The 27,811-nt window shown below is 40.3% G+C and overlaps 1 protein-coding gene across 2 annotated transcripts in view; it reads right to left on the bottom strand.

The window, feature by feature from the left end:
- The window catches only part of LOC149168988 (Vacuolar protein sorting-associated protein 26), a 326,812-nt gene that overhangs the window by 190,955 nt on the left and 108,046 nt on the right, over positions 1-27,811 (bottom strand). The window contains exon 4 of one of the 2 annotated variants that reach the window (XM_089428502.1): positions 24,378-24,432. The exons of the other annotated variant lie outside the window; for it this stretch is intronic. Within the exon in view, the coding sequence (XP_089284628.1) occupies positions 24,378-24,432 (55 nt within the window). The remainder of the gene's footprint in view (positions 1-24,377; positions 24,433-27,811) is intronic. 2 annotated transcript variants of the gene reach the window in all.

Raw genomic sequence — 27,811 nt, 5'->3', positions numbered from 1 at the left:
TAAAATTTGGCAATCTTATAGAGAAAAATATTGGCAAAAATCTAGAGAGGAATTTTCCTCACCCCACAAGCAATCCGGGCTCTCACTGCCAGCTCCAAGTGAGTCGTCCAGACAGCTTTTGTGCAAACCTGCGTCACCCTAGCGCAGTCCCTTCCACGCTCTGCCTGAAACAGTTGTTCTTCAAGCCATCTTGTCTGCTGCTGACTGAAAAATTGTCTCTCCGGGACTCTGGAAACTCTTTCCAACCTTTGGAACTCAAACCCAGCTTCTCTCCAGCAAAATCGAATTGCCTCTAGAGACTTCTACATCAGCCTCTCTATGGTTATTGTGCCTCTCCGCAAAATACTCTCCGAAAATGGAATCTCTTCCTCTAGACTCATTGTCCCTGCCCCTCTCTGTCATTGCTTCCCTTCTCTGGCTCGAACTCTTCTGGCAACTGCTGCTACTCTCTGGAAAATCAAACTGCCTAAGGAAATTGATCTCAAGTGTGTGTTCTCCATCTACCCATCGACTTCTTATAATCTTTTGTTGGACCTCCAACAGCCAAGATTAAAACTATATCAAGAGATAAGATTATTTCCCAGTCGATTCATCTGAGTATCTAGATAATTCACACCTTTCTCAATTAACATTGATTAATTAACCCCTTTTCCTAAGTTTAGACATAGGAAATATTTAAAAATAGACTAATAATCTAATTGGGACACTTCTAAGTGGAATTTCCAGAAACGATTTATGGGTTATGGAGAACTCATGTGTTTTAGCCTCTCCACAAAGTTTCGAGACTAAAACACCCTTGATGCTACAAAAACTAACAGAGGCCTTTTATTCTTTTTGGCCCCTCCCATTTGTTGAAAAGTGTAACTAGGTTCGGTCTTCATAATGACATGTAATTATGATTTTATGTAATGTGATGTAAAGAAGAAAAATAAATTTATTATATTGACTTGCTTCATGGGTTTTATGAGCAAGGGATTTGTTTTTGAGTGAAGACTCCCATTGAGAGCCTTTCGGATTTATTTGTCATCTAGTCACAAAATGATGGAGTCATTATCATGTAAAGAAGTCATGTTACACTTTGTAAAAGGTCAATATTGTCTATGTAAAGTATCCTCCAAGACCTTGTCACTCATCCTCTTCAAGTCGTCCTACAAACAATGAAAGAACTCTCTAGAAAAAGTCGACCTACCTCTAGCAGTCATGTCGGCCTAAAGGACATGTGGTGAGGTGTATACATACACACACTCGTTCTCCATTTGAAGCAAGCAACTCGACTTGCATTTAGACAAGAAGTGCGAAGAAAGGGGCTAATAGAAGTGCAAAGAAGAGAAGAAGCAGAAATGCGAAGAAGAAGCAGAACAGAAGGGAGAAAGAGGATGCTTCTAGGTAATGCGAAGTTAGGGTTTCTTCTGGATCAGCGAAAAGGACTTTCTTCTAGGGCAACGAAGTTTCTTCTGGGTAATCGAAGGTGAAGTTTCTTCTGCAGCAAGAGAAGGATTCTTCTGGGAGGTCGAAATAAGAGATCTAGAGACCGAGTTTCTCTAGAGGAAACTAGTAGTAGCCTAGATACTGAGATTCTCTAGGGGAAGTCGAGAAGAAGCAGCGTGAAGGATAGAGACTAAGTTTCTCTAGGAGCCGAGGGGAGCAGTTCGAGATCAAGAAGAAAGGCGAGGAAGAAAAGAGGTAGAGCATCAAGGTCACTGATAAGGTTCTTGGGAGGATACTAAAGTCAAGGGTTTGTGTCATGGTCTTGGTACTTATCAATTGAAGATTTAGAAGAAGAATTTTGATCGGGTTTTCCTCTCGAGAATGTGAAAAATCGGTTACCTGATTCCTACTGCAGCAAACTGATTATATTTCACCCACTTGTTAAATTAATTGAACAAGTTAATTGTAGTTTTCTACGGAAAATACTGAAATACATACACTGCAACCCACACCAAAATAAAACTGCGGAAACTAAATATAGCACAGAAGAGAAATAAACATCACACCTAAGTTGCACGAAACGGGGAAACGGGTACGAGTTTCCGAAACGGGCACAAGTACAAAACGCAACCTTCCCAAATTTTGAAAACGGAGAAACGCGAATATATATATATATATATATATTATGATTAAATTTACATCACATTTACTCATAAATGATCACATAATAAAAATAAAAATATCTGAATATCCAAAAGCAGCCTTTATTACTAAGTTGCAGGAAACGTGGCCCTAGGGGGCGTTTCGCCAGGGGAAACGAAACGAAACGCGTTTCCCCGTACCGTACGGCCTGGAAACGTGTTTCCGGCCATACGGCCACGTTTCCTGAAACGGAAACGTGGCCGTACGGCCGGAAACGCGTTTCCAGGCCGTACGGGCCACATTTCCCCAAAAAAAAACATTTGTTTTTAAATTTTTTTTTTCTAATGTAGATCTCTTACATTTGTTTTCCCTAGTGTTGATATGCAGTTCATGGTAATGTTAAATTCTTAAAGTAAAAGTGATATTCTCCTTTATTTTTCATTTTCATCCTTTTACTTAAATTTTTAACATTACCATGAAATGACTCAGGATGTTTGAGAGTGGTTTCGCCGTCATTGGATTTCATATGGAGAAAGTAGAATTTTAGATCTTACTCAAAATCCAGCAGACTTATCTATTTTTCAGGATTTCAGGATTGGGGGGATTTCAATGTTTCCATTGGATTTTATCATGTACTAGGGTATGGAACTTGTATTTAATCGAGAGAACAAAGCCCTCTATGCAGGGGAGACTCCCAATAATCAAGAGAATGTAGGGTACTAGGGTATGAAACTTGTATTTAATCAAGAGCACTAAGGTCATTCGACTATGTAGGAGGAGACTCCCAATCAACCATGAGACAAAAAATTAGAAATTTCTCGTGGCTGATTTTGGATATTTCTATTTTCATTATGTGATTATTCATGAGTAAATGTGATGTAAATTTAGATACTTATAGTCTATGCATTGACAATTGACAATTTTATCATAATGTAATAAATTAGAATGTATCATATATGCTTTATGATTACACATATTTCTTAAATTCCTAATATATATATATATATATATATATATTCGCGTTTCCCCGTTTCCAAAATTTGGGGAGGTCGCGTTTCGTATCGCTTCCCGTTTCGGAAACTCGTACCCGTTTCCCCGTTTCGTGCAACCTTGCTTTATTATATATCCAAATCTCAAAATCAACCTTTATTATATATTAATATATGAGGCTGCAAGTACAATAAATACTATAACGCTGCAAGAACTATAGAGACAAAAGACTAATCCTCATCCTCATAATCCTCATCAAAAATAGAAGCAGAACAATGCTCAACAGTGGATGGTGGTGCTGAAGAAGATGATGGGCCAATTCCACTTCCAGGTTGGACCTCAATATTCAGGGCAGCAAGAGAGAGATCCAAATCAGGCTTTCTGCATCCACATCCCATTCTTTAGAAGGACTGTTGTTGTATTCTGGACCCCTACGAGATGCAAGGCGAAGGTTGGAGTGCAGATAAACAAGATCCTCTACCTTCTGTGAGCCCAACCTATTGCGCTTCACAGAATGAATAAAACCATAAGTGCTCCAATTCCTTTCTGCTGATGAAGAGCTTGCCACTTGTGAAAGAATACGAATGGCAAGGTTTTGCAAATGTACACCATTTGCTCCATGACAAATCCACCACCTAACTGGATTCATGGTGCTTCTCTCCTTCAAAGCTAATATATCTGCATAATCATCTATTCCTGCAGCAAAACTGGCAAATTCTTCCTTTACCTCCCTGTAGATGAGAAGGAAATATTCTCATAAGGGCTTTTTTCACCCCATTAACCACCTCTCTATCCTTATGGGGTGCCTTCCTCTTCCCATTGCTTTGAGCAATAAGCTCCTCATCATAAAATTTTGGGTTCAAGGCATGTGCTAAAGTGTGCAATGGAGTGTTGAAATTGTTCCACCTATCAACAATGATTTTCTTGACTAAACCAGCAAAATGATCATCAACAAACAAAAGTTGTGGAGACTCTTGCGAAATGATTTCCATAGTTTTCTCAACCATGGAATCCATGCCATCATATACCTCTCCTAAGAAAGGTTGGTCAGTGTCAGCACTCCGAAGAAGCTCAAATGCAGGGGTTGTGAACTTTAGCAAGAAATCTACCTTGCTCCACCAATCCTCATCAAGGCACAATCTATGCACCATATATCCCCGCTCTGAATCTGCTTGTCTCCACTCAATCCAAAGTTGACTCACCACCATAGAAACTAATGCATGCTTAACCTCAACAAGGTGGCGCAACATCAGGAAGTTTGAGGCATATCTTGTCTCAGCAACTTTTAACAACTCCAATTTGGAGTACTCTCGAAATATGGCCTGAGATTGGTGGTGGTTGGTGATGAATTTGACAATCTCCCTTGCTTCCCCTGTGATTTCCTTTATCCAGGAAACTTTGTTGTCGATCTCCTCTAAGATCAGATTCAGATTATGGACAATGCATGGTGTCCAAAAGATGTGGTCATACCTCCCCTCAATAATTAAACCTGCAGCTTTGCAAACTGGTGCATTATCCGTGATAACTTGCACCACCTTGTTAGGCCCTATTTGTTCAATAGCTTTTATAATAACATCAACAATGAACTGTGCATCTTTTACCTCTCCTGAGCAGTCTTCCACCTTGATAAACATTGCTCCTTTGGGGGAAGTGGCAATGATATTTATCAATGGTCTGCGCCTTGTATCTGTCCATCCATCTGAGACTATGGTAACCCCAAAGCTACTCCAGGAAGAACGAATTGGTGATAAAATATCCTCCACAAGCTCCTCCTCATTTTTTAGAAGCTAAGTTCTGACTTTCTCATAGTTGGGCCCCTTGTACCCTTGAGGAGCTTTGTTAATTGCCCTTATCATATCTTGCCAGTAAGGAGAGCGAACAACATTGAATGGGATACGACATGCGTAAATGCACCTAGCCACTCTGGAATCAGTGTCTTCTCTCGCTTGCACATTCACCAATTTAGCAATTCTGCTATCCTGAACTGAAGGGGATGCCCCTCTGGTATTTTTGGGTGCTGGTTGTTCATGTTGTTGAGTGGCACCGGCTCTCCTCTTTCTTGCTTCAACTACAATCCTTGGCTCAATGTTAGATGGAGCTTGAGGAGTAGCTTGAGTAAGCTCATCATGCCTTCTCTTAATAACATCTGCCTCATCTTGCTCTCTTTTATATGCCCTCATTGCCAATGGATCTATAGTTTTTGTGCAACCCACAACCCCCTATCCTCCTCCATGCAAAAGATGTGCCTTCACTCTTGGGTAGGAGCCCTTGTACGAATTATTGCAAAGATTACATCGCCACTCCCATGAGCCACCACCTCCACATTTTTGAAGCTTCTAAACATGCCTCCAAAGAGGGTAATATTCAGCCCTTGGGTTGGCCCTAGGGCTCGAACTTGCAGCTTCACTTTGGTTGAAAGCCATTGCTGTTAAATAAATTTAAAAAACAAATCTGTAAATAAAAAACGTTTTTCATATTTTTGGCAGCATAAACCCTCGAAAAATTGAAGAAACAGTAGGAAAAAACTAAGAAAATGAATGTTTCTTACCCAAATTAATTTTCTGTAGCTAAAGCTACCCCAAAATGCCAGAAAAGACGAGAAATATGGTTGTAGCTGAGCCAAAAAACCAAGAATGTCGTAGCCGGAAACTCTACACTCCAAATCTGCTGCTGAAATCTCTTTCTCTTGCTGCTGAAATCTCTTGCTCTTGCTGCTGAAATCTCCTTTGCTCATTGTTGAAAACACCCTAGCTGAAACCACTGCTCTCTTCCTCTCTTCTCCTTTGCTAAAATCGCCAGTCTCCAAGAGAAACGACTTGCTCAATTGTGTGATGAGAGAATGAGGCGAAGGTCACTTTTATAACTTGAGAGAGGCATCTAGAAGCAACTAGAAGCCACTTTAGTCACCCAATTAAAAAATAGAAAACAAAATAATAATAAAAAAATAAGAAAAAGTCAATCTGCGTGGGGAAACTCCACCGTATGGCCCGGAAACTCGTTTCTGGCCGTACTGGCCACGTTTCCTCCTTGAGAAACGGGCCAATACGACTGAAAACGAGTTTCCGGGCCATACAGTACGGGTTTCCCCGTTTCCGTTTCGTTTCCGTACGAAAACGGACCCTCTGCCCACGTTTCTTGCAACTTAGCATCACACACATCTACACAGTTATTTTTGGACAAACGTCCCCGGAAAAACCTAATGCGTGAAAACCGATGCAACAGTTGAGGGTTTTATTATTATCCAGTAGTTCTGAATACAATCTTTGGATGCCTTGCTAGCTATCCAGTACAGAGAATATAACTGACAGAAGAATAGTGAGAAGTACCTCACATTATCACAGGCGATCTGACTAATCTAGCCACAAAATGGTTTGCCCCTTGTTGCCTTTGTGTTGCCTCTGCGCAGTCACTGCGTCAGCCCAGCGCCACAGCGTCTAAGGACAACGTCACTCCTTCTGCTGATCAATTTGCCTCCCAAGAAATTCGATTTCCACCTCGCGATCTCACACCCTGGCTTCCAGCTTCAGAAATTGATCCTCCAGCAAAAATACGGACCTCCTCAAGGCTCTATGCTGCCTTTGCGTCAGCCTATGCTGGCCAGCTTAGCCTCTACGCTGCCTCTCCCGGATCTCTCTTTGCCTCCTCTACTGAGTATTCCCAGATTAGGAGAAATCTCCAACCAAAACTATCCCTGCCCCTCACTGCAAAAGATCACTTCAAATTTCTCTCCCGGCAACTGTTGTGTTTCAGAAATTCGATCTTCTGATCTCCACTCGATGATTTTTTCCAAATGTCGCTCAAGCCTTGTTAAAATTGGCAACTAGGGCCAAACTCCATGTGGGTCATCTTATTCATGGCTGATAATATTTTTATTAGATTCCTCTCGTCGAGAGGTGTAGGATTGATCTAAAGATCATCCGATTCCGATAAGTATTTATGGAGATATGAATTTATTTTGATTATGGAATAATTATCAAGTCGACCGGCAACTCATGTAGGCTCAGAAGCCCAACAGTCACATCTATTCAATCATCAACATTTGTATATAAATACAGGAGGTCTTTTCCTCATTTGGACACACACTCTCATCACATCTCTCTCTCTCTCTCCTGCACAGAAAAGAGGCTCTTCTCCTACTGCACAGAAAGGGACTCTTCTCTCACACGTGTGGAAGGAAGGACGCAGAATTTAGGGCTGCAACTGCAGATCGGAAGTTTGACCAGCGTTGACCATCAGACTGTCTCTCAAAACTGCGTTGTAGGTAGAACTGACTCTCCTCTGAAGGCCGCATTTTTTGGTGAAGGAATCAAGCCGATCCAATGGTCGGTTTGCAAGATATTGTCTACCCAGTTGAGGGCTAATCTAGGGTTTGCTGCTGCTGATGTAAATCAGATTTATGTACTATTTCTCTCTGCTGAATTATTGAAGATAAAAGAAGATTTGATCAAAGGGTTTCCCCATGTTGGGGTTTGTCCCTGGCTAGCCACCACATCTTGTGTCTCTTGTCTTGGCTTGTTTTTTGTCGATCGTTTAATGTTCTATCTGCACTTTACTTAATGTACATGTGATTGCTAATCTGTGGATAATAATAAGAAAAAGAAGTAAACTGCTCTAAGCATAGAACACACCATAATTTAACATGGTATTGGAGTTGAGGTGAAGACAAAGCCCAAGCAAGAGCAAGAAATGCCCATGCCTAAAGGTCCTCCTGCTGCCTTTTCTTCTCATGCTAAGAAAAGAAATAATTCTGGGACAAAATCAAAAAGAAAGGTTGGACCTAAGGATGGAAGAAAAGGACGATGTTACATTTGCGATAAAGCAGGTCACTATGCAAGAGAATGCCCTGATAGAAGGAACTCTCACCAGGACGATGATCAAAATCCCTCTCATGGTAATCAAAGGAATGGCAAATCTAATAGTAGAGGTAAAAGGAGTGCTGGAAATCAAGGAAGAGGACAACCATTCAAGAAGCCTAGAAATTCCAGGTATGAATCTAACACTGTTGACGATAAGCAGGATGAATATTATCTACCAGCTGCTCTATCTACTTCTGCTCCTCCGAACTCGTTGGGTAATTGGCTTATTGATAGTGGTGCCTCAAGGCACTTCACTGGTTACAAAGAAGTTCTCCATAATCTGATAGAGAAAGAAACTAACCTGGAAATTGTCCTTGGAGATAATATGAAATATCCCGTGAAAGGTGTAGGTAATGTCTCACATAAATTGAATCAAGGTAATACGATCCACTTATAGGATGTATTATATGTACCTAACCTCAAAAAGAACCTGGTGTCCATCTCGGCAATGGAAGACAAAGGCTACAAGGTGACCTTCAGCGATGGCAAGGTACGTGTATGGAAAAACAATGTTAAAGATGCCTTTACTCTTGGGTTTCGAGTTGATTCATTATATCAGATCGATGGAAGTCCGCTAGGTGTCATGTTTTGTGACACATCTCAAGCCTTGATCAAGAATCAAACCGAAAAGAAGATCAAGATCTTAAGGACTGATAATGGGACTGAATATGAATCTAACGAGTTTCATGACTTTTGTAAAGAGGCTGGCATTAAGAGGGAGACTACTACACCATATACTCCTAAACATAATGGTGTGGCAGAAAGGATGAAACGTTCGATTGTGGAAGCTGTCTGTGCCATGCTCCATGATCAAAGACTTCCGAAGTTTCATGGGCCGAAGCTGCAAACACCGCCGTATATGTACAGAACCGATGCCCTCATCAAGCATTGGGTTCCAAGACTCCTGAAGAAATGTTCACCAGTAAGAAACCTAACTCCTGAAGAAATGTTCACCAGTAAAAAACCTAACGTATCTCATTTTAGAATTTCTGGAAGCCCTGTATATTTTCATGTGCCGAAAGAGAAAAGGAATAAATTGGGTGCATCTGGAAAGAAAGGAATCTTTGTGGGCTATGGTGAAAATACTAAGGGCTATAGAATCTATGTAGTCGGTCAAAGGGAAGTCGTGATTAGTCATGATGTCACCTTTGACGAAGATATGGCTCTCAGCAAGGTGGACAATCTTCCGACTTTGAGGAGCTCTCAAGAAGCCGACACCAGGGAACCAAAAGAAAAGGATGATGAAACAATGCCTGATGTGGAAGAACCCATGGATCCTATTGATCCACCTGAGCCTTCCTCTTCTAGGAAGAGGCCCTCTTGGCTTAGGGGGCTACTCGATGATGCTGAAGGACACACTGCACCCCGAGGAACCTTTCGTGAAAGTAAGAAACCTAACAGGTATCAGGGATACCTGACCATCATGAGCACGATCATACAAAATGAGCCTTCATCATTCTCAGATGTCGTCAAGCATCAAGTATGGAAGGATGCTATGACCGAAGAATATGAGTCTATTATGAAGAATGATGTCTGGGAAGTAGTTCCCAGACCCCAGGACAAGACAGTTGTCACTTCTAAATGGCTTTACAAGATAAAGCATGCAGCAGATGGAAGTACGGAAAAGTATAAGGCTCATTTTGTCACTCGTGGCTTCTCCCAGAAGGAAGGTATAGACTATGACGAGATATTTGCACCTGTTGCCAGATATACCACCATCCGCTTGATCATAGCCCTTGCAGCTTCACAAGGATGGAACCTACATCAGATGGATGTCAAGACCGCGTTCTTGCACGGTTCGATCAAAGAAGAGGTCTACGTGGAGCAACCCGAAGGATTTGAGATTTATGATCGAAAATCTCATGTATGCAGGTTGAAGAAGGCTCTCTATGGGCTGAAGCAAGCACCCCGAGCATGGTATGAGAGGATCGATAGCTACTTGATGAAGCTGGGATTCACTAGGAGTGAAGCCGATCCTAAACTTTACTTTAAGGTTGAAGATGACAAACCCCTCATACCGGTGCTGTATGTGGATGACCTCTTTCTAACAGGTGCAGACCCTCTCATTCACAAATGTAAGAGGGAGTTGGCTTCTGAATTTGAAATGAAGGACCTAGGACTGCTGCACTATTTCCTAGGACTTGAAGTCTGGCAGAAGCCAAGGGAAATTTTCCTATCTCAAGGAAAATATGTGGTGAAGATATTGGAAAGATTCGGTATGGTTGACTGCAAGCCCGTAACTACACCAATGGAGCTTGACTTTAAGAAGTTAAGCGGTAGCGTTGCTGGACCTTTTTTACGAAATGCCACTGAGTATCGGCAACTCGTCGAAGCATTAATGTTCTTAGTGAACTCTCATCTAGATATATGCTTTGCAGTCAATACGTTAAGTCAACATATTGTTGAACCTCACCACATACATGGGATTGGTGCCAAGAATCTGTTAAGATATCTTCATGGCACAATTACATATGGGTTAAGATACACTGTCGGAGATGTGAGACTACTTGGATACACTGATGTTGATTGGGTAGCCAGTGTGGTGGATCGTAAGAGCACTTCCGGGTGTTGTTTCTCCTTGGGATCTGCTTCGATATCCTGGATGAGCAGGAAGCAGAAGTCGGTAGCTTTGAGCACCGCCAAGGCAGAGTGTATTGTTGCTAGCATGGCCACCTATGAGGCTGACTGGTTATGAAAGCTCTTCAGTGAACTATTTGGATTTACATTGGATACCACTATGATCCTTTGTGATAACCAAAGTGGGATTTGTTTATCAGAGAATCCTGTATTTCATAATCGCTCCAAGCATATCGATATCAGGTACCACTATAGTCGAGATATGGTGCAGCGGGGAGCTATAAGGCTCCAACATATCGGTACAGATGAACAGGTCGCCGACATTCTTACAAAGCCCCAAGGAAAGGTCAAATTTTTTACTTTTCGAGAACGACTTGGTGTCGTTCAGAAACCCTTTGATGAGGGTCTTGTATGATGTATTGAGCTCTGGGAGCTCCGGCGGGGGGGCGCGGGGTACTTCTTGGAGCGACATATGACCACAGCGTGACTCACCATCCCCTGGTGGTGTACGTGTACAGGGTAAAAGAACCAAAACTTTCCTTGTGACACCCCATGGCGACTATATAGCAGGATGATTAGTTCTCCTGTGAGGTCTGGATGATGTGCTCTCCATGACGATTATGTAGCAGGATGATTAGTTCTCCTGTGAGGTCTGGATGATGTGTTCTCCATGACGATTATGTAGCAGGATGATTAGTTCTCCTGTGAGGTCTGGATGATGTGTTCTCCATGACGATTGTGTAGCAAGATGATTAGTTCTCCTGTGAGGCCTGGATGATGTGTTCTCCATGGCGATTGTGGACAGGATGATTCGCTCTCCTGTGGACAAGATGATTCGCTCTCTTGTGGGACAAGATGATTCGCTCTCTTGTGGGACAGGATGATTCGCTCTCCTGTGGACAGGATTGATTAGTTCTCCTGTCGAGGCATCCTACCCATGCAGTCTGGGACTCATGGGAAGTACCTCTCATCTGATCAATGAGCAGGGAAATGAGGATAGGGACCATAGTAGTACCGATGGACGCATCGTTGTATCTACTGTACTCCCTATGCTAGGATGACCTTCATTGATTTGGGATCAATGATACTAGTCTGGGACCAATGGTAGGAGTTGTACCCACTATGACACCGACTTCGGGTCGGTTGAGGACTGGTCTGGGACCAATGGTACACACTCTGAGACTAACTTTGAGTCAATGGAGGATGGTATGATACATCCTCGATCATTTCTTCTTCTTCATAATTCGAACAAAGCAGAGCAGATCAGAACAGGGCAGAATAGAACAGAGCAAAGCAGGAAGAATAGAGCAAAGCAAAGCAGGGGTCAAGCTATACAGAGCAGTGTATTTGATGGATGAATAGTAGGAACCGACAGACGAATTGTAGATGGAGTTCTCCCTAGTTGAGAGGGAGTGTTAAAATTGGCAACTAGGGCCAAACTCCATGTGGGTCATCTTATTCATGGCTGATAATATTTTTATTAGATTCCTCTCGTCGAGAGGTGTAGGATTGATCTAAAGATCATCCGATTCCGATAAGTATTTATGGAGTATTTTGATTATGGAATAATTATCAAGCTGACCAGCAACTCATGTAGGCTCAAAAGCCCAAGAGTCACATCTATTCAATCATCAACATTTGCATATAAATACAGGAGGTCTTTTCCTCATTTGGACACACACTCTCATCACATCTCTCTCTCTCCTGCGCAGAAAAGAGGCTCTTCTCCTACTGCACAGAAAGGGACTCTTCTCTCACACGTGTGGAAGGAAGGACGCGGAATTTAGGGCTGCAACTACAGATCGGAAGTTTGACTAGCGTTGACCATCAAACTGTCTCTCAGAACTGCGTTGTAGGTGGAACTGACTCTCCTCTGAAGGCCGCATTTTTGGTGAAGGAATCAAGCCGATCCAACGGTCGGTTTGCAAGATATTGTCTGCCCTAGTTGAGGGTTGATCTAGGGTTTGTTGTTGTTGATGTAAATCAGATTTATGTACTATTTCTCTCTGCTGAATTATTGAAGATAAAAGAATATTTGATCAAAGGGTTTGCTCATATTGGGGTTTGTCCCTGGCTAGCCGCCACATCTTGTGTCTCTTGTCTTGGCTTGTTTTCTGTCGATCATTTAATGTTCTATCTCCACTTTACTTAATGTACATGTGATTGCTAATCTGTGGATAATAATAAGAAAAAGAAGTAAACTGCTCTAAGCATAGAACATACCATAATTTAACAAGCCTCCTCTTATAATCCTCCAGTTGAGAATCAACGGCCCAGATTAGATCCTAATCAATGGCTCAGATCATTTTGGCTTGATCCTCATCTTATTCTAGAATTTTCACCCACATTTAGATTAATACCCTTTAATTAGTTTAAATTTCCTAAGTTTAGAGTTAGGCACCCATTAAAAATAACTAATTATTTTAATAAAACTATCTCCATGTGGAATTTCCCAAAACGATTTCTGGGTATTGGAGAATGCATGTGTCCTAGCCTCCCTGCAAATTTTGAGGTTAAGAGCACATTTGATGCTACCAGAAATCAACACTCCCTCTTAGCGAGGAATGTGCTCTAGTAATGCAACCTGTTGAAGCATCACCCTTCTCTGTAACATCTCCCTCTGCACTGTTGGTGTCTGACATCCCTACCCACCACCTACTGCGCAAATGTTGCATATGTACTGCTGCTGGCCCTACCACTGCCAACACTGCATCTGTATGACAACTCCCTCTCAAATTCTGCATCTGTGTTGCTATTGGCACTACCACTGTCAATATCACATCTACACTACAACCTTCTCCAATTGCTGCTGGTACTGCACAAGCAACAGAAAAGCATCCAAAATTACTGAATTGGTGTTCAGCATGATGCATCTGTTATTGGAGTTCTGGCTGCTGCTAGTCTCTGCGCTGACCCTATGAAGCCTTTGCGTTGTTATTGACTCTACTTTGTGCCAACTCTAGCTCTACGCTACTCAATCTCTGGCGCTCCTAGCCACTGCAATTGTCACTTCGACACTCCTCTGCACCAACTGACACTGGTCCATCCTACTACTTCTGATTTGGGCTCCCGTAGCAGGGTACTGATCCAAGAGGTGGACTCCTCAAGGATCCTACCCATCTGCATTTCTTTCGAACTACAATTCTAAATCACCCCACCTTTGGGAAATCATGGTAAACTCCTCCTCCTCGATCTGTGTGGATGCAGCCTTCGAATGATGCTTCTCGTCCTTTTCCTTCTTCTTGAGAGGACACTATGTAGCATAATGACCAAGTTCGCCACACCGGAAGCACTTGATCTTCGAAATATCTTTCTTCTTCTTCACTACTCGTGATGCCCCTTAGATGCAAGGGTTGCATTCTCATCCTCCTCCTTAGGCTTCGTCCCACTACTGTTGCTGCTACTGTCAAGTTTGCACTTGACTAAGTCTCTCCTCATCTCTTCTTGCTAAAGAGCGGCCCACATCCCTTCCCAATCTGGCAATCTTTCTCTACCTAGGATGTTGTGGAAAAATAGTTGCCATTCTTCTGAGACTGAATTTAGAGCCAACCTCACCATCTTGGTAGGCTGAGGTGTTGACCCCATAGCTTCCAACATGTCAGGATTCTACTAAAGCTTTGCAAGGAACAAATCAATGTGTTACCCCTTCTACATCTACGTGGATCTCATCTTCTACTCCAAGTACATCTTTCGTTTCTCAGAATATCCTTGATATAGCGTGGGCAAGGCATCCCACATCTCCTTGGCAGTCCCTTTCCTTGAGATGTGACATACTACATAATCCTTCACTCCGTCGACGATCATCCGCTTGGCCTTCGCCATCTCTCCCTTGTACTTTTTGAGCCGGTCAGGATCCGCGGGATCAACTACCACCCTGTCGACGTAGATCTTGAGAAAATGTTCATCCAGAAGGCATGACATCCTCGCCTTCCAGATCATATAGTTGGATGCACCATCCAACTAATCCTGATCTCTCAACCCACTGGTCGCCATCTTTGTCAATCGAAAAAAGTCAAATGACCTCCTCTCTCCTCTGCGCTGCTGCTAGGCTAGCCTACGCACTCACTGCTGGAGTCAGTAGATCTACTGTTGCTCAGCAAATGAGAATTCGAATTCCCTAGCTAGGAATTCTCTGAGGAATAAATTCCCTCAAGTGTCTCTCTCTCTCCCACTGACGCTATTTTTCCAGCAACTGCTGCAAAATAATTGCATGCCAGTTGAAGATCTACTCTACAAGAAAAGGTACGCTGCTCACTTCGGCCTCTAGAAAGCTTCAATCTGGAGATCGAATTTCTCTGTCGACTTAGCCAAAGAAAACGAATTCTTCTCAAAACTTCGACCTCCTTGACCCACGAACAACGCTGACTCTGGGGTTTCGAATTGTTGCCTCTACAGTAATTTCGAACCCTCTTCCTTTCTTCTTCTGAGCTCTTCTTATGGTTTGTGCTCCGATACCATGTGAAAAATCGCTTACCCGATTCCTACTGCAGCAAATTGATTATATTTCACCTACTTGTTAAATTAATTGAACAAGTTACTTGCAGTTTTCTACGGCAAATACTGAAATACATACATTGCAGCCTACACCAAAATAAAACTACGTAAACTAAATACAGCGTAGGAGAGAAATAAACATTACACACATCTACACAATTATTTTTGGACAAATGTCCCCGGAAAACCCAATGCGGGAAAACCGGTGCAACAGCTGAGGGTTTTATTATTATGCAGTAGTTCTGAATACAATCTTTGGATGCTTTGATGGCTATCCAGTACAGAGAATATCATTGACAAAAGAATAGTGAGAAGTACCTCACACTATCACAGACGATCTGACTGATCCAACCACAGAATGGCTTGCCCCTTGTTGCCTCTACGCAGTCACTGCGTCAGCCCAGCGTCACAGCGTCTAGGGACAGCGTCACTCCTTCTACTGATCGATTTGCCTCCCAGGAACTTCGATTTCCACCTCACGGTCTCACATCCCGGCTTTCGGCTTCAGAAATTGATTCCTCCAGCAAAAATATAGACCTCCTCAAGGCTCAACGCTACCTCTGTGTCAGCCTACACTGGCTAGCTTAGCCTCTACGCTGCCTCTCCCAGATCTCTTTCTGCCTCCTCTGCTGAGTATTCCCGGATCAAGAGAAATCTCCAACCGGAACTATCCCTACCCCTCACTGCAAAAGATCACTTCGAATTTCTCTCCCGGCAACTACTGTGTTTCAGAAATTCGATCTTCTAATCTCCACTCGATGATTTTTTCCAAATGCCCCTCAAGCCTCCTCTTATAATCCTCTAGTTGAGAATCAATGACCCAGATTAGACCCTAATCAATGGATCAGATCATTTTGGCTTGATCCTCATATTCTTCTAGAAGTTTCACCCACAGTTAGATTAATACCCTTTAATTATTTTAATTTCCTAAGTTTAGACTTAGGCACCCATTAAAAATAATTAATTATTTTAATAAAACTGTCTCCGGGTGGAATTTCCCAAAACAATTTATGGGTATTGGAGAATGTATGTGTCCTAGCCTCCATGCAAATTTTGAGGCTAAGAGCACATTCGATGCTACCATAAATCAATAGAGAAGTGAGAGGTTTTTGCCCTGGCAAAGAAGCCTACATACTGTATCAATTGTCTTTTATTGTGCATATTGGTAATTGTCTTGATGAGAAGAACACATTAATAAGCTAACAAAGAGAAGACTATAAGCTAAGAAGTAAAAGTATATCACAAGTAATTATCAAGTAGAGAAATCTCTTATCTTTGGATGCCCTAGATTTCTCAACACCATTTCCCTCCAAAAAACCTCCCTTTGTTCCCTTGGACACACACGCACTTCCTAGGCAGGGAGGGTTTTTTTTTGAGGGAGCGATTGGGGAGTGATCCAATGTTGCGGGAAGTGTCCCCCCCGCCCCGGTTCTAAGGCCCGAAGCGCGTCCCATGCGGATGGGTCCAGGAAGCGTCCCCGGAAGCACGCTTCCAAAATTCGGAAGCGCGCTTCCGCCTGTTTTGGATGCTTCCTGGAAATTTCTGAAGCTTTCCTTCGAAGCGCGCTTCGTACGGCGCTGCGGTCATACGAAGCATGGTGCTTCAGAGGGCGAAGCGTATGCTTCCGTACGATTCCGGAAAAGTGCCGCACTATTTAGAAAATTGTTTTTTTTTTTATTTATTTTAGGTGAGTTTGCTCGTTGGGGGTGGGTCCACCTTGGGTTAGGGTGAGAAATGAAGGCAAAAAAAATATAAATATAGCAGATGCTCCCTCATGGTAATGTTAAATTCTTAAAGTAAAAGTGACATTCTCCTTTATTTTTCATTTTCATCATTTTACTTAAATTTTTAACATTACCATGAAATGACTCAGGATGTTTGAGAGTGGTTCCAGCCTCATTGGACTTCATAAGGAGAAAATAAAATTTCATATCCTATTCAAAATTCAGCAGACTTAACAGTTTTCACTGTTTCAGGAATTCAGGATCAATGGGATTGTGGCATTTCATTAGATTATATCAAGTATGAAGGTATGCGATTAGCATTTAATCAAGAGCACCAAGCCTTATATGTACTCTAGTGTTGGTGGTGTTAATTGTTGAACTCCTTTGTCACGCGGCATGCCCTTAGCAAAAAATTACCTTTCAATCAAGTCAAAATCATCGATCAAGCATGTTAAGCTTTTCTACCATATTGTAAGTCTTGAATTAGGTAGTTTGATCAAAATTGGGCAATGTTGACTAATATCCCTAGACAATCGAGGTAGAGGCAAAGGCTAGACAAGAGGAAAAGAATCTAGATTCTAGATGGTTGATGCTTGAATAATTTAATCATTAATGTACAATGGATGCTATATCTATCTTGATTTATGCAAAAATATGCATGTTTTCATGTCTTCTACAACTGATTTGGTATTTGGGATGTTTTTTTTTAGTATAAATGCAAAAAAATATATAAAAAAATATACATATAGTAGACGCTTCGCTTCCTAGATTTTTGGAAAATGACGCTTCCGCGTCCCCGCTTCCAAAAAACGTCCCTGCTTCATGCAACATTGGAGTGATCTCTCCCATATCACTCCCCGCAATAAAAATTTAATACTGAAGCGAAGGGGAGCGATCACTCCCCGATCGCTCCCTCTATTTCTCCATTAAAACTAGGGAGCAAAAAAAATTACCAGGAGCACGCTCCCAAACAGGAGTGAATTGGAAGCACGCTTCAAGAGCGGATTCGAGAGGGGGGTGCTCTGTAGCCCTAATTTAAATTGCATGGAGTGTCACGGCTAATGATCGATTTTGAGAACTCTCTCATGTAAAATATTTTCTTTTGCATTAATAAATTTGCCTCAAGTGGTCGTGTTGGCTAGGGTTGTGGATTGTTTCCCTCTCAAGGGGTTTTAACCACATAAAAAATTAGCGTTGTGATCTTTGATCTAGTTGTGTGAGTGGTTAGTGAAGGTATTCGTCCTGTATGGAATACCTATTTACCCAAACACTCTTTATACATAGGTGAGCACTTCTCTTACACTAAAATAATAAAATGTTCTTTCTGAATCCACAATTTCCAAAGTATTAATTCATTTAACTGCTAAAAGTCGCTTTAAATGTAGGTGTTCTTCTGCTAGAAATCTTTAATGACCTTGTAAAATGTGCCAAGGAGTCCCTTAATGCCATGTTTCTTCTCCTAGAGCTGGGCATCCTCCTAGAAAGGCCTCTTCTGCCTTAAATTCTGCCTCAGCAACCTTTTTGATCTCTTCTATGCTAGGTGTTCCTCAAAAAGTGTTAACTACCTCCCTTATAAAGTGGATGAAAATGCGTGCTAGAGAGGCACATTAGTTGTTATGACAGCCTTCTCCAGCTAAGGCCATCTCAAAACATGAGCCAAAAAGAAAGAGTGGAGCACTTCCCCAGTAAGTGTAACCACTTTCTAATTACTCCATAATACATGTCAAGCTATGGGGCCACTCATCTTCCCAATGTGTTGTATAACCATGCCCCACTTTGCATTAAAATGTGCCTTGAATGCTCAACGAAGGGAAAGCATTCTACAAATGATGTTATAATTCCTCCTTTGAAACACACTCAATAGTCACTTGTCCTAGGATCTAGGGCATTCCTCAAGTCAACCTAAATATTTCCCTACAATTGTGGATCATCAACCCCAAAATCACCAAGTCTTAATAAAGCAGCACTCCTTAACCAACTCCTCAAAAGGTGGATCTGATGTGGATCTTGTAATTTGAACTGAAGTCTTGATTGCCATCTTCAATCTTACTTTGCATTAAAATCAATGACACACTTCAACCAATAATATATCACTCTTCCTTCTTAGAGGACTGTGTTAGTGAGTATGCTCTGAGATGCTCCTGAAATCCTACACCAAATCTGCCCCTCGATGTCTGTCAAAATGCATGGGACAGGACTGAAGACAAGGTGCAACTCCTACCTGTAGCATGTTGTCTCTGCTGACTGATTAATGATGGTCCAAACAGACTGAAGGATTCCAAATTCAGGGAGCATTAGAGACCTGATCCTTTGGCATTTTATACAGCCCCAGGCATGTATATCCATATAGCAATCCCTATCATTGTTTTCACCAAGTATGTAGTATAATGAGACAGTGTTTCAGGTTCCTCAACACCTTTTTCAGCAGTCGGAGTATATATGACCTCCAGATAACTTCATAAAATAACATGCCCCACATTTCCCTGCACCGCTTTTGATATATAATAAGCACATTGAGGCTTGATTGAACCATGGAAAGTTTTAGGGGCTAATGTTTGCCCAGTGGGCTAATTTTCCTTGATTTTTCCACAAAAAAGATTCGCCAATTTCCAATTTTATAAAAGATGATTCGCCTAAATTTTAGAATATAAAGTTATTTTACCTTAAAAATCGCCAACATTATAGAGAGACTATATATAAAAGCATTATAAATTTGAATAATTTTACAAATATATCAATAAACATTTTATAGTTTGCATATTAGGGATTAGTGAAATTCGCCAATGTTTTTAAACTTCAAGAAATTTTTCCATCCTTAAATTTTTCCTTGGTTGATTCTAACCTTCAAATTGTCTTCTGAAATACATGTGAAATAATTATGTAGCTCTGATTCCTGAAATATGTAAGAACTTACTGCCAATCAGGAGTATCATTGAAAATGTCAAAGTGTGGGCTTCAGTTTTCCAGCAAGCATTTTGAGTGCAGTGAACCATTCTTATACCATTAGTTCCAATAAATCCCTAGACCCATTCTAGTTTTGGTACAGGTAACCTATGCAACTTGAATGCATTTTTCCCATATTGATGTGTTGTATCTTTCTCCTTCGATGGGTTAATGATCTGGATAACATCAAATGGATATTTCTTGAAACAGATACAACAGCTAATTCACAACTCTGCTGACATACACAATCTTGGAGGAGAAAAATCTTCTATGTAGAGATTTCCTCTTGCTCTCCATTGCTCTGTTGCATCCCATTCCTTCAAGGCCATCATGCTTGGAATACTGTTGATTTGCCTTATTCCAATCATTTGCATGTTCTAGATATTTGCATATCCTTCGATTTTCAAAGGTCCTTCAGTACCTCACTGTCTACTTTTCTGCACATCTCCAGATCTCAATACTCAGCTGAATATGGATTCCCATCAACATGCTAAATCAACACCCTACCTTTGGAGATCTGCAAAATTCAATCTGCTACCATGCTGGAACTCATTCATGGAAAACAAGGCTGGCAATGTTGGCTGTTTAAGATGGACCAAGATAGGTCTACCGTCTAGGAAAAGGTGTATTCATCAATTTATAAAAGTACCTTTATTGCCGCCTAAAACACGCCTGAAACATTTTCTCTATGATGCTGTGCTGAGGCCTAATGATTCTTAGGCAAAAAAAGGTCCACCATTATAATTGGAAAGCGTGTTGTTTTACAGGTAAACCGCTTTCTAATAACAGCAACCTCACACAAGATGCAAGATATCCATCTTGATCCTACACCAAAAATTTAGATGCCCATGCATTTTGAGGGGTAACAGTGAACACACCCCATTCAGAATCAAAATAGAGAACCCCTACTCATTATCTAGTAGTAGTAACAGTACCTTTATTGCTGCCTAAAACACGCTTGAAACATTTTCTCTTTGATGTTGTGCTGAGGCCTAATGATTCTGTTATGAATAAAATATATATAAAAAATTATAAATATAAATAATGATGATAATTGTAATAATGATTAGTTAATTAGTAATTAGTACTGAAGAGGCATGTGCAAATGGAACATGACCTTCCATGAAGAGACCCCTGCCTAGGGTATATAAGCAAGCCTTCACTCTCATTTGTATCATCATTCTCATTCATACTTTTTAATATATATTCTTGTATCTCAATGGAGATCTTTATATTCCAAGTCTTCTGGAGTGTTTAACTTGCTAGAACAAACTTTATTCGTACCATTGGTATCAGAGCCATGTCTGATCCAGGTCTTTGGCCATCAACTTTGCGTCTCCATCACTGATTCGTTAGAGGCCCTTGGCCATTTACAAAACAAAAAAAACAAAAAAATGAAAAAAAATTACCAAAAATATATCGACCAAAAAAAAAAACCAAGGGAGAAAAATTTGAATTTAAAAATAAAAAATTTTACTATTTTCAACCACCGTATGAACTTCCAGCAACTCGCTTAACCACCGCGTCGTCCACTTACCGCTGACCCTCCACTGACCACGACATTGTTCCCTGCTAACCCAGAAGGCCTCTGCAGCCCCAGCCCACATCCTATCACTGTCACAGCCAAAGGATCTGCCCATCGCAGCCACCCGACACCCTGCCCTCGCTATCACGATGTCCACACCTTTGCTCTATCAATTCGAACTGAAGATAGCCAGTCACTAAAACGTAGCTCGACTGCAGCTCGCCCCTAAAACACCATCGCGTTCATCGTTTGCAACCACCTGACAGATCGCCAGCACCTTTGAATACCTATCCGTTCCAATTTCAACACTAGCTGCCACCGCCACTATCAAATTTCCGCCAATTCAGCCATGCTATTGCGAAGGGCAGCGAGTCAATCTAATACTATCGAGCATCGTTGTACCACTTTCCAAAGACTTCATTCCAAGCCTCGCGTCGTTCCATAAAAATCGACCAGTTACTCCCTTAATTGTTATCGCTAGCATCAAACGTGATTCTTTTATTTTCAATCTTGATTATACATAAATGAATTATTCGCCAAAGGATTGGGAGTCACGGGTATAGCATAAAAACCATAAAACAAAACAATTAATATATGCCAAAGGAAAATACATTTTATAAGGTGTTTGGATTATAAAGGAAAAATAAAAATAAAGGGTAGATTAAATGTTATGCAAAGGGGAGTTAAAGTTAACAAGAATAAAATAAGGTTATAAACTTGTAAAGTTATTTAAAGGAGTTAAAATATTAGGAAAAGGAAAGAAATGTTTTATTAAAAAAGATGACATATATCTTTTGCAAGGATATATAAGAGTGTAAAAAAGAAAAAGATAAAGAGTATTATTAGTGAAAAAGGAGGTATTATTATTATGTAAGGAAAAGTAGTTCTTACAAAAGTTAAAATAGAGTTAATTTTAAAAAAAAGAGAATACCTTTTAAGTTTGAAGTTAATTAAAAGCTTGAGGGGTAAATTAAAGGAAATATACTTCAAAGAAGTCAAGAAAGGATAGAACATGAGTTCCACACAACAATCATTATTTTGGACTAAATGTTTGTTTTGTGTAACATACATTGAATATCTATGGATTCATAAAAATTGTGAATTGTGTTGTCCAACATGTGGAAAATTATTTTACGCGGAAGAATGTCAAGATGATGTACTAATGCAAATGACAGAACGAGAGAAAAAACTTGTAAAACTAGAACAAAAATTAATAGAAAATGACGAGGAAATTTTGGTTCTAAGGGACTATAGCCAAAAATTACTTGCAAAGGTCAAGAAGTCCAAAAAAAGAAAGAAAAAATTAGAATAAGAAAAAGAATGTGTCGAGAAGAAATTCAACAAGATCCTATCCGATAAAGAAGAAGAAAATTTGTGCTTAAAAGACCTGAATCAAAGGTTATTAGAACAAATCAGAGATCTAAAAGATGAAAAGCTTAAAAGTCAAAACATTGAAAATAAGGTTGATGAATCAGAAACCAAAGAACTCTTACGTCTGAGAAACCATAATCAAAGTCTACTCACTCAAATTAAGAAACTTAAGGATGATAAGAAATCATTAAAAAACAAGTTAGAAGAACTACTCACGAAAGAAGTATCAAAGTCTTTAGACGTAACAGTCCAAGTCGAAGAAAAGGGAACAAACACAGATCCCATTAATCTCATAGTTCAGACAAATCCAAATCCAACTGAAGTGAGGACGTACTCAGAGGTTGCAGTTCAAACGATGGAAATTCCAAGTGATGATTCAGTGACCAACTCAACAACAACAATACCCAAAGTAAATCAGGAAATCGCCACAAACAGATTAAAGCAAGATCAAATTGCAAGAGTTCCTTATCGACATCCAAATCACAAGAGTAGACAACTAAAACAATCTACATATTCAAACCATTCAGAATGGAAGCAACAGATTTAAGTTCCAAGGAATACTGAAGTTTGTAGAATCCAATCTTATGATAACAATTCACTACATATTCCCTGTCATCAGAAGATTCAACAAAAGATTAATCTAGGATGGTCAGATCCATTCTTAGTCCGACAATTTTGTTTATCACTCAGAGCATCATATCGTCTAGTATCAACGAAGATGAAAGTTCAGAGGTGAGAAGATATTCAAAACAAGAAAATAGATCAAGCCCTTTCATCAGTAAGCTTTGAGGACAAAGCTTTTTGAAGAGGAAGGCAATGTTATGACTAAAATATATATAAAAATAATATAAATATAAATAATGAAGATAATCGTAATAATGATTATTTAATTAGTAATTAGTACTGAAAAGGCATGTCTAAATGGGACATGACCTTCCATGAAGAGGCACCTGCCTAGGGTATATAAGCAGGCCCTCACTCTCATTTGTATCATCATTCTCATTCATACTTTTCAATGGAGATCTTTATATTCCAAGTATTTTGGAGTGTTTAACCTGCTAGAACGAACTTTGTTCATACCAGATTCTTAGGCAAAAAAAGGTCCACCATTATAATTGGAAGGCGTGTTGTTTTACAGGTAAACCACTTTCTAATAACAGCAACCTCACATGAGATGCAAGATATCCATCTTGATCCTACACCAAAAATTTAGATGCCCGTGCATTTTGAGGGGTAATAGTAATAGTAAACCGGTAAGGGTGGAAGTAAAATCCCCTAAAGAAGTCCCACAATGTTTAGCAGATGCAAAAAAGTGAATAAATCTGATAATTTGGCTGGAAATATTAGCATGCTCAAATAAAAGTACCTGTGAAGTCAGTATAAAGAAAGCAGAAATGAGACATAAAACCCCTCTTTAAAAATAACCACAAAAAGGAAGGAACTGGTCTGCCAGAGGATATCTTCAGTCACAATTCTATATATTTTGCCAGATATTAGGTTGTAAAATGCAGAATGTTACATTGATGAAGCACCTTGGTTGAATTGCTTACATCAGCTGTCTTCATGTATTCTCTCTCTAGGAGATAACTTCAGATATCATAGAACGTGGTTATATGGCATATGCGCTAAGAGGGAAAGCAATTACAGTCCCCACTAACAATGTAAAAGTTTTTTTCTGGACGTTAATCAGAGACTGCACTGCTTAAGTGTAGAAATATGACTATTCTTTGTCCATCCTACTGCTGTGATGGCAACAAGAGATACCTGTGAACCAGTCTACAAGTTTTCATCACTAGCAACAGTAATCCATGGATTAAAGATATTTACCTCTGTTTTGCCAGGATTTAGTTTCCCTGGAGGCCTGATATCTACAGTCGTGTTTCTGCATTATCAAATGAAGAGATGGGTCAAATTTGAGAACAAAGTAAGAGGTAAGAGAAGAATACAGTACACACATACCATAAACCAATATAATAACATACAGAAGTGCAGTTGCAGCAAACAAAAAAAAATAGAAATGAAAAGCATCAGAAGAAATATCACTGAAGAAGGCACACTTGCAGGTGATTAAATAATCCCAACAGATAGTAGATGGTAGCTGCAAACTTGGTATAATTTATTCCCCCTTCTAGGAAAGTGAGGAAATAGTGCTTAGCCAGTAGACGAGGAGGTGAGGGTAATTATTCACGAAGAAAAAAGCATTACAAATAACATCCCTTTCCTATAGATTAATGCCTCTTATTTGGGAACGAAACCAAGGCTAAAGAGCAACCAGCAAATTCCTTGCTTTCTTAATTTTTCATTATTTGTACACCTATCACTCTAAACAAGGTTCCCAGATCTTCCAACAAAAGGCAAGAAGGTTGGCATCTTTAATTTGAGATTTTACCCTGTCAAAACTACTAAGGTCTAATATACACAACTGATTGGAATAATAGACATAATTGGTTCCTAAATACCATGCTTTCTACAGCTAAACATTTTTTCTAGTGTTAAGCATCTTCACTGCAATCACCTTGGCAATCATCTATTTACGTAGCTTCCTCAACTTGTTTAGCAATATTACATGTGTTCATAATTCCATCCTGGACAATTAAGTTCATTTTTCTAATTATGGTATTTGATCTATGTAGCTTTTGGTAGAGGTAAACTGGTTTGCTTGTAGCATATACAATTATCAACTAAAACACTTATCCATTAGTGTTTATTCTTCTTCCATATTTGATAGGAATGCTAGTCTAAAATCAGCAGAGCTTCAAAATCAATCGTCTCTACATCAATTGATGGCATGTAATTCGTCATTGCTAACCATCTTGGGTTTGGCCTTTTTCTTTGAGGGCCCCACTTCCTCTTTCTAGTTTTTTTTATTTTTATTTTCCCCATTTTATTTTTTACTTATATATCATATTTTTAGACCAATATTATAAATATTATATATATTTTTTATTTTTTTTAAATATAAAGTTTAGATCTTTTTATTTTTTTGATGTTATGAAGAGGAAGCTAATTTGATACACACTCACAAGCCAAGATTTTTTTTTAAAGAAACATGACCCTTTTTTTTGTATCCCAGAGGAACCCAGCAGCCCGCCTGACACATAACTCCTAGTAAACCTTTGGAGGTCTACGGCCTGTCCTCTCCATAAACTAGGTCACAACCGGAGGGATTTGAACCTTGGATCTCTCAGCTTTCACAGATTTCACATTACTTAGATCACCAATTGAGCTGCCCCCTAGGACAAAGAAACATGACTATTTGGAAAAGTCAAGCAGATGTATTTTTTGAAGGGTATGGGTAAAAAATGGCTAAGTTATAAAGGTGGCGAAAAGTAATTGTACGGAGGTATGTACTGTATCACGAGGGCAATCGATAAACAGCAGGGAATCTATGTGGACAGTGACAGCAGCAGAGACAAGGCTGACAACGGCAGCAAAACCAGGTTGTCAATGGTTGTCAAGAGATGTATGGCGATGTACAGGGGTGATAGTGGCTTCCGTGAGGTATACAGCTGTGTGATCATACGGCATAAATTTTCAGCGGCTGCATGACTAGGATGGTGGCATAATTCACAATGGAAAATAGATCTGCTACAGTGGACAGCCACAATTTGTACATAATGGCAAAGCAGCAGAATTCACAGCAGAGAATAGATCTGGTACAGTGGAAGGCCACAATTTGTACATAATTGCAAGGCACTAACATGTAAGGTTGGTAGCCACAATCTATACAAAGCAGCAAGGCACGGATTTGTACAATTGGTGGCCATGACCTATACGGAATGGACAGTATGGCTGGGTTGTTATGGCTCTAATGCTAGTGTAGCAAACAAATCCTGCTTGTATATTGAAGATAGAATTATTTATATGTGTAAACATATTTGTTGATAAAATGATAGAATAATGAATATTAAAATGACGGTGTTAAAATTGGCAGCTATGCTCTGAATTTCATTTATAAAATTGATGGAGAAAATTTGATTTTTGGCACTTTGACCAAGTCATCGTAGAAAAGTCAAGTCGGCCTCAAGGGAAATTGACCCTCCTAAGTCAACTATAAATAGACCTTAGTTGACTCCTCATTTAGGCATCACATCAAAGGAGGTTCGTACATCTCTAAAATTGCAGGAGACATTCCACACGTGCGAAGGAGAGAGAGAAGATTCTGATGTGTTGACTTTTCTGTTTTGGGCTGTGTTGACTCTGACTTGGGCTGATTTGATTTGATTTGACCGAATTTCTTTCTGTTCTGGAAGGCCAAATTGAGGGAGACTTTGACCAAGATTTTCTGGGCACTTTGACTGAGGTTGACCACAGGGTTGACAAGGATTTGACCACAGGTCTGACCTGAGATTTTCTCTCTCCTTTGACCAAGATTTTTGTTGTTTTGACTGGGTTTGACTGACAAAGGAAGGTCGAATTCATTGCTGGGTTGACTAAACTTTCCTGAGCTGACTAAACTTTCCTGAGCAGCTATACAATTGACTTTGATTGGTTAGGGCAGACTGTTGACTGCTATTGACTGTACTTCCACAGGGCCGAAAATTGCAGACTCGTATCTTTGACCAGATTTGACTTTCTCTCTCATCATTGAATGGTTTTTGGATTGGTTGAATTGGGATAGTCAAAGTTTGACTTTCACTGGTTTATGGCTAAGTTTCTGGAAACGGCTACCTAAAAACCCAAGACCTTTTTTTAGTACTCGATTTTTGTTATGATTTGCTCTTTGCGTTGTCAGTTTCTCCCTTTCCTTGACACCAAAGGACAAGTGGTCCATTGATGTGTGTGGATAGCTTGATGCAATATTTGGTTATTACTCTTATGGAGTAGGAAGTATTGGGTTTTCACGAGATTTATTGCTCACACAAGATTTTGGGGATATTTCAATGGAAAAGGAACTATTGGACTATGGTCCAGATTGTCCACGTAATAGCTCCATCTTTGTACAACAGCACGAAAGCAATGATAGTTCCATCGAACCGTTGATCCCTCCTCACGATCAGTTCGTCAAGCCGCCACCTTTTCGTCGAGAAGAAAGTTTCCACGTCCCTTTTAACAATCCCTTTCTTTCGGTTGGCATTCAGAGCTCTACGCCATTCAGGTCGGAGTTTAGTTTGTGAGGCTTAGGTTCTAATCTCAGGCTTAGGCGTGCCCTGAAACCTCATCACGTCAAGTCTAAGGTTGTCGTCGATGATAACGTCCCTCTGTTTGAATTCCAATTCTTCAAGAAAGGGATTTAGTGGGTTGATTTGTTGGAAAAGTGA

The sequence above is a fragment of the Pinus tabuliformis genome, chromosome 4_2, assembly GCF_031772625.1.
Source record: "Pinus tabuliformis cultivar Carrire ecotype Pingquan chromosome 4_2, CPIR1, whole genome shotgun sequence".
Lineage (NCBI taxonomy): Eukaryota > Viridiplantae > Streptophyta > Pinopsida > Pinales > Pinaceae > Pinus > Pinus tabuliformis.
The sequence above is the reverse complement of the archived record's forward strand: the minus strand, read 5'-3'. Positions and strand labels throughout refer to the sequence as shown.